Raw genomic sequence first — 8586 nt, forward strand, 5'->3', positions numbered from 1 at the left:
TTTAGTTTCTCTCTTCAAACAAATTATCAGTTTTTGGTTTCTCCATTCAAGCATAAGGTAAATCGTTATCTTATTTTACCTCATTTATTTCTCTTTGATTCACTCTTGCTGCTTGCATTTACATCTATGTTAACTGCTTATTTTATAATATTGGAATTTGTCAATGATGAATCTAGGTGGAGCCTTTGGTGATTTACCAAACTTGCAATCTTGGTATGTATTTCTTATATTTGGTTATTATTTTTTTAATCCTTATTTTCTATGTAAATTTTGATTTGATTCTTACTATATTGAATCTGAACTGTTTTTTTATCGCTAGCAAGAAATCTTTTTATTTCTTTAATTAAGGGAGACAATAAATTCATGGATTAGTCATCTACATCTTCAGTACCTTTATCCTATTCACTAGTGCATATAATTTGCTAGTTTATAAATTGAGTTTTCAGTATTATGTTTCTATTGTCAAATCTCTTGTAAATATGGTGTAATTGAGGATGTTTGTAAATAGAATACAAATAACAAAGTTGTTAATGAAACCAACCATGATAAATAATATTTATGTAGTGTGAGTATAAAGATTTATATACTGTCATTATAATATATATTGTTTATTTGAATTACTTTTTGAAGAGTTAATGATGATTAAATATGAACTGTAAATAATATAATGAAAATATACAAAACTCATATACTATCCTATATTTTTTTCTCTTTCATCATTTACTATATGCAGATGAATTAAAATTTCAATAGAAATTAACTCTGAATAAAGAATAAAGGTTTAATATGTATACACTAATAGAGTAAGTATTTTTTACACTATCATCAAATTATCAAGCATTAATTTATTAACCACCATTGACTCTCAAACTAAAATAATACAAATAAGTAATAGATGATGTGTTGATATTGTAAAAAACTTTATAGTACCAGTTCAAGATTTTAAACTCAAAGAATAAACACATCTATATAATTGATGACTTAAAGTTGATATAAATATTAATTTCTAATCAACAATAATGATAACATAAATTACACTCACCCCCTCAGTTTTAGTTATACAAACCACCTCTCTCAATTTTGTCCTTACACAAACCACCAATAATTTTGGACATATATTATACTAACTATCATTGCATATTTGCATAAGATATACGTATGACTTTTTAAACAAAAAATGTGTGGTGAATATAATTAAGTTAAACAAAATATTGTATGTTTCCAAATCTTATAAGAGGCAATGCATCATCATAATTTTTGATTCATTACAAAAAAATTATTAGAGTTATTTAAAGAGTTTCTAAAAATTATTAATATATTTTGTAATTAACCAAAAAATAATAAAGAGTGACTCTTATATTATTTGGACTTATCTGCATAATTTATAATATTTTATTTAACTTAATTACACTCACTACAAGTTTTTTGTTTAAAATATCACACTTATATCTCTTGTAAAGGTAGTATGTATAATGGGATTTGTGTAAGGACAAAACAATAATAATTGATGATCATAATTAATGAATTATGTGTTTAACAATAATAAAAAACTTTAATCCCACTAGCTGATATCGACTACATGAAACGAATTATCATGCTCAATCATAAGTCATGTTCATTAACAAATAATTTATCTCTATATTTTTCATAATTATTTCATAATATTCCTTTAGAGATTGGATGGACCTCCATTTAATATATTATACTTATATTGGCCCAACTTAAATGGGATATGATAGTTTCATTGTGGTGTAACATTCTTGCCATTGTGGTTTCTAACGATCTCTTCTTCCACATATGTAAATTCATCCCAGTCACAATTCTACCATCTATTTTATGGTAGGAGTTATTGATATTTTCTCCTTAATACTTCATTTTGATTGAATCTTATCTCATATGTCCATTCATCTAACAGAATATTCTCATATATATTATATATTCTTTATTCTATTGTTATAATAAACATTCCATTCAATATAACTAAATGAAATAAAATTAAAAAAAGTAATCCAAATTAATATAAGATATCGATAATCAATGAATTAAAATCGATGCAAAAATTAATCTGATATTAAGAATAAAATATACGTCCTAAATGACCCATATTCTATTTGACCATCTCCAATATTAGATAATCTAATATTAGGTGAGGGTTGTGATATATGTCTAAGAATAAATATTAATAGTCCAAATTTAAATTAGTTTTAAATAAAATAATGTCTAAAATTACCACAACCTCATATTTCAATATTGTACTATCGAGAAGATGATCTCATCCCAATCTATTTATATTCGCGTCATGCCGCAAAGACCAAATCACAGAGTTGAAATCCCTTTACTTTTTATTGATTACATAGAGAGTGAAACATTATTGTTGAGTGATAATGACAATAAAGAGTGATGATGTGAAGCTAATAGGTGGATGGCAAAGTGCATTTGTGTGGAGGGCTAGGGTTGCTCTTAATCTCAAAGCAGTGAATTTTGAGTTTCTTGAAGAAACAATTGGACAAAAAAGCCAACTTCTTCTTGAATCAAACCCTGTGTACAAGAAAATCCCAGTTCTCATTCATGGCGGCAAACCCATTCCCGAGTCTTTGATCATTGTGCAGTATATTGATGAAACTTGGACTTCTGGTCCTTCTATTCTTCCTTCTGATCCTTATGATCGTGCCATTGCTAGGTTCTGGGCTCACTATTTTGATGATAAGGTATAACAACAATTGATATATATCTTTGTGTCAAATTCTCTATTTGTTATATATCATATTCATATTTCATATTTGTTTGGTTATTAGTGTTTGGAAATCACCATAATCTCTATTTGATTATTATGATATACAACTTTAGATTCTACAAATCAAAGTTGCCAAAAAGTATCACACATGGTTTGGTCACAACATTTTTTGTTAAATGAAACTTACACAAGAATGAAGATAAAAACCATTGCAAATTTGCCACTTATAGTAGATCTGGAAATGTTATTTGTCCCACTCACAAGAAACCAAATTGTCACCCAAACAAAATCCTCTCTTCCAATGCGCATTCCCCACTCTCACACATTTGAAGGTTTTTATTTATAAAATTATCAGATTTGTTTTATAAATTGGTCATTCCCACTTCCCATGACTCATTTATTCAATTTCATAAAATTATCATATTTCTTCAATCAAATTATCAGTGATTTTATATATCTTAGCATATACAACACATAGTTGTCTTGGTTTATTTTATTCTTACTAGAAAAATTTATTTACAACTTGTTTCTTATTCCTATTATCTCTAAATTTAATTATATCATTATTACTGATAATAAACTTAATATATTATATATATTTTTAAATTAATTTATATCTATATACATTTTAATTATGTCAATATTAATTATAATAATAATTTTCTAATGAACATATTAATTTATTAAATAAAATAGTTATTTAAGATATAATCACAAATTTCATTTTAGGGAAGAAATATGATGTATGTTGAAAATATAAATTATTAAAGAGATAATAATTATACAAACAGGTTTGGAAGAGATATATAGTAATTAAAACACCTAAGAAACAATAGTGATAAAAATACAATACTTAAGAACTACGTCACTAAAATATAAGTTTTTTCATTTTATTTTTCTTCAAAATAAAAGTCAAAATAAATGGTAAAAAGGAAAGTATCTACTTATAAATTTTATTTTTATATATTGCTATATAATAATAATGATAATAAAAATAATAATAAAGAGTTTAATAGGTATAACAATGATAATATATAATAATAACAACACCCTAAATACATAAGACCCACAATATATAAATACTATTAATCTAAATATCTCAATATAGTCTATATATTAAATTATTAAACTATGATTTTTTTTTATTGATAATATATAATATATAGCATTTTATCTTTATCTTATTGATACCCTAATTCTTTTTTAAATTAAAGATTCTTGGAATCGACATTTAATACAATGAACCAATATTCTCTTTAATATTGAAGAAAGATTTCATTTTTCTCTTTTGTTTTTCAGATGTTTATCTCTCTACTATTGGAGATGATTCATAAATGAGGGATACATTTGTTATACCAATATTATATTATTCTTATGTTTTGAAAGCAATAATATCCTAAGATAAATGCAAACACATTTTCTAGTTTCTATACGAAATAATATCCTACTACATTTTTTAATGGAGAACCTATTTGTGCTAAGATATTTCCTGGTTTATATACTTTCTAGGTGTAACATATTCAATGTACAAGTGGTGTAAGTGAGTTGGATTATAAATTAGTATAGAATTAATCTCTTTGTTGTGTTTGACTATGTGAATTGTAGTTGTCCCCTACCATAAGACCCCTTTCAGTAGCACAAGGAGATGAGAAGAAGAAGTTGATAAAAGAGTTGGGAGAAGGACTTGTATTGGTGGAAGATGCATTAAAGAAGATAAGCAATGGAAAGGACTTTTTTGGTGGTGACCAAATTGGTTACTTAGACATTGCATTTAGTAGCGTACTTCCTTGGGTTAGGGTCATAGAGACACTCCATGAGGTTAAATTGGTTGATGAGGCTACCACACCTAGTCTAGTCAATTGGGGTGAAAAGTATTCAAAACATGATGCTGTCAAAGATGTTCTGCCTGAGCATGAGAAGCTTGTTGGGTTTGCTAAGTTCTTCATAGCCAAATTTGTTGCTCCTGCTGCTTCCACTAGTCCTCACTAATTGTTATGAGAAATACTAGTGAGAATGTTTTGTTGCTTGATTGATGTTAGATTTTGGTAAAATAAAGGACATATTTTACTTAGTTTAAGTATGAATATGATCTTCTTTTGTCGTAATGAATTTGAAGTTTTTGTTTGTTTCAAAGATTCTTAGCCAAGCACTGCAATCAATTCATCACCTCCTATATGCACTTTATTCAATAAAAGAATTTATGAGCTTGCAACTTTTACTTGTTTCATTAATAATTCCAAGTTCAATTTTCAATGATTGTCTGAACTGATCTACTATTTTTTAGTTAGTGGTTAGTAAGTTCATAGTGAGTTGAACTTGAGTTATCAAGTCCGTAACTTTGTTTTCTTATTAAGTTGAACTATTGAGCTAAGCAAATTTTCTTGATGTTACCTAAAATAGATCAAACCCATATAAGAATTACTTATATCAAGAATATGACAAAAACCCTTAATTTTACTAATTTATTTTGCATGGAGAATCTATTACCAATAGTCCATACAAGAGTAAGTTTCATCTTTGAAGTGATGGAATCTAGCACGATCTGTTACAGTTATCTCAACATTATAAATCCTAGAGACTAATTTGATAACATCATTACACACCCTAAGATTCTTAAATACTCTTATTTGCATGCCTGGTCTTGAGTTTAATATCCCAAAAGCTATGGCTAATCTCTCACTATGCACCTTTAGAGTCTCTTTACCATCATTATTCTCATGAACCAAAGGTGCCCCTGAAAAATCAGGTACATACCCTATTGATTCTAGCTTCTTCTCCACTTCATTCATAAAATTATATATACTTTCCCTTTGTGGATGTGTTGTGTCCCCAGCAAAAAATTCATGTGTGGCACCATTTATCTCAATTAAACTACAACCAGGTTCTTTGGTTACACCTTTTTCACTCATTAGTTTTCTAACCAATCCTACATCATTCCACTTATTAGCTGAAGCATAGACTTTTGATAAAAGCACATATACACCACTACTACTACAAACATTGCTCCCTTCTAATTCAAATACTTGCTTTGCCATTTCTACACTTAGCTTAATATTCTTCTGTTTCTTGTAACATTTACACGAGAATCAATCATGACATTCCAATAAACCTCATTTTTCTTGACATTTTATGAAATATTTTTCTTTGCCAAGTCTAAACACCCACAAGTAGAGTAAAAATGAATCAAATTGTTACAAATATGAGTATATTACTCAAACCGAAGTTTGAAAACTGTTAAGTGACAATTTGACCTTTAAATAACACTAAACTTTTATAGCACTTAGTAACTTAATCAACTAAATCATTAGAAACGTACTATTACATAACTGAAAATAATAAACTTTGGACTAAGTTTTCCCCTAAGTGGTTTTGTAGGTTTCTGATGGATAATTAGCACTATTACCACGCTCAACACAAGAAGAGTCATAATCACCATATATCCTATGTTGAGTGTGCAACCTGGTTCAACCAAACGTTACACTTTGCGCAGGACTCCAGGCTCAACACAGACCGGTGCATCCAAGCGTCAAGCCAAGTAGCTGGATCCCACGCTAAGCACAATAATGGTACACTAAGAGTAGAAGCTAGCATCACAATACTATTTAAGGAGCTTTAAACCATTTCATTTGTACACTACTTTCCTACTTCGAATTGTACTTACATTTTAGCTTTTGTTCATAGAGATTAGCTCACTTAGTTCATTGAAACTAAGTGTAAGCATCATAGGTGATAATCATTACTCGGTTGTATGTGGTTCTACCACCCCATGAGTCTATTATCCCTATCATTCTTACATTGTATGGATATAAGTAGCTAAGAATCTTTTAGTTGGGCTTAAATGTAACACAAACTCAATATAACCATCTTTGATTCTAATATATTCCAAGAAGTTCATTTCAATTTTGAATCTTGTTTTTACTTAATTCTTGCTTTAGTATTGATCAACTTTTGCATGAACGTAGAATGAATTGCTTACGATATTGTTGCATGAATTCTGAACTTACATTATTCAATAAATATTGCATTTACTAGACATAGACTTGCTTTATTTTTCATTGCATGCATGCCACTTTTTGGTATCTAGACATAGAACTAATATTGTGATTTTCTACTTTCAAACTGAGTGACATGTGTTACTAGACATAGAGACATGTTTGAAGGTTCACATATTTGAATTTTAGCATTATATTTTCTAGATATAGACTTACCTATGATAAAGTGTTAGCATAGACCAAGACATTGGCAGCTAACACACTTGAGGTGTTGTGTTTTTACTCAACTTACATGCTTGCATCACTAGACATAGGGGCATGATACTATAAGTCATAAATTTATTCTTCTGCATCAAAATCGCAAGACATGTGTTTTTCTTGCATTAGTGACTAATTGACTAAGACATTAGCAATTAGTCATTTTGAGGTGTTTTATAGACTGATTATTCTGTTTGGTATGAAATAAAAGAATCAAAGTGGAAACTGAGAGTGAGTATGAATTTTAAACCCGACTACATTTATCATAACATAATATAAAAATCAAAGTGTTTGTGTCACACAACAAATAACTCCAAATTATTGAGCTGAGAAACAGTTAAAGAGTTGAAAGACTATATTTTTAAGTAATTCCCTTTAGAGATGATAAATTTAATTTTCTATACTTGTTTGCGACACCGATGTAGTATCTATACACCTATTTATCAATTAGAAATATGACGATGTTGCCAGGAAATTGCGTCAAAAATTAGTAGTAAAGCATACTAAACTATTTCTCTGCGTTTTTCCTTTATTTTTGTATTTATTTACTTCCCTTGCGAGACTGTAGTATCTTATATGCGAGGTAAAAATCCAAACAATCAATTAATATTTGAATCGGAAATTGAAAGAACCGCAAGAAAGAACAACAATTGGACAAGGAAACTAAGGCTCCTAGCCCACCAATAGGTATAAAATTCGCATTTGGAGACTATAGTCGAAGAAGCTGTGGAAGAGCAGTAGCAGAACCAATGCATCTGGCTGATGGCTTGGGGGTATGAATCTCCCTTACCGAAATTTCTTTAATGGTGATGCACCGAAATACCCATCGAGGGATGCTCGACATCTGGAATTGAAAATTGGCCTTGTCTAGTTACTACAAGGTGTACCGTTCATGGGTATGGACCATGAGGATTCACATTCTCATTTGGTCAAATTCTATGAGTTGTGTCGTACAGTCGGCATGATTGAAGAGGAGGAATCCAAATTGTTCCTTTGAATTTTACCGTTTTCGTTGATCGGAAGGGTCAAAGAATGGTACCTTGATCAACAACCTCAGGTTGTAGAGGATTGAGAACTAGGTTCTTGGCCCGATTCTTCTCCCACTTGAAATATATGGAGGCGAAAATAATGATATCGACTTTCTCCTAAACCATCAATGAAACCTTGGGTGAGGAATGAGAGAGATATAAGTCGTTATTAAGAAAATGTCCTAATCATGGGTTCGACAAAGAAATCCAAATACACTTCTTTTGGCATGGATTGCAACAACAACATAAGTTGATCCTAGATGCCATAATTATTGGCTCTCTTGTTGATAAGAGCTATGATGATGCTCTCAATATTATCAAAGTCATGACTCTAAGCGACCAATAGAGTCACAATGGTCGAGGTAACCCTCCAAATAGGGGAATCCTAGAATTGGGCAGACATGATGCTATTCTTTCCTAGAATAAATTGTTAACTCAACAGCTTGAAGCACTAATAAAGCAAATGACAAAATTGCCACAACACCTTCCAATGTTGTCTAAGAGTCCCTATTGCCAACAAGCTATGTGGTGTGATGTCTGCTTTGACAATCACCCGACTCAATGTTGCATTCCT

General features: G+C 29.8%; 1 protein-coding gene across 1 annotated transcript; it reads left to right on the forward strand.

Annotated features, from left to right (window-relative positions):
- The first annotated feature begins 2384 nt into the window (after positions 1 to 2384).
- On the forward strand, positions 2385 to 4723 carry LOC109341645 (glutathione S-transferase U17-like). The gene is made up of 2 exons (XM_019579589.1): positions 2385 to 2708; positions 4340 to 4723. The coding sequence occupies exons 1-2, from the start codon at positions 2385 to 2387 to the stop codon at positions 4721 to 4723; spliced, it is 708 nt and encodes a 235-aa protein (XP_019435134.1).
- The last annotated feature ends 3863 nt before the right edge of the window (positions 4724 to 8586 follow it).

This window comes from Lupinus angustifolius, unplaced genomic scaffold (assembly GCF_001865875.1).
Source record: "Lupinus angustifolius cultivar Tanjil unplaced genomic scaffold, LupAngTanjil_v1.0 Scaffold_551, whole genome shotgun sequence".
Classification (NCBI taxonomy): domain Eukaryota; kingdom Viridiplantae; phylum Streptophyta; class Magnoliopsida; order Fabales; family Fabaceae; genus Lupinus; species Lupinus angustifolius.

What these genes read in the sequence shown, in the direction of transcription:
- LOC109341645 (XM_019579589.1), top strand. Translation starts at nt 2,385, where the DNA reads ATGACAATAAAGAGTGATGATGTGAAGCTAATAGGTGGATGGCAAAGT. An exon ending in CTCACTATTTTGATGATAAG is followed by an intron (nt 2,709 to 4,339) that starts GTATAACAACAA and finishes TGTGAATTGTAG; the next exon opens with TTGTCCCCTACCATAAGACC.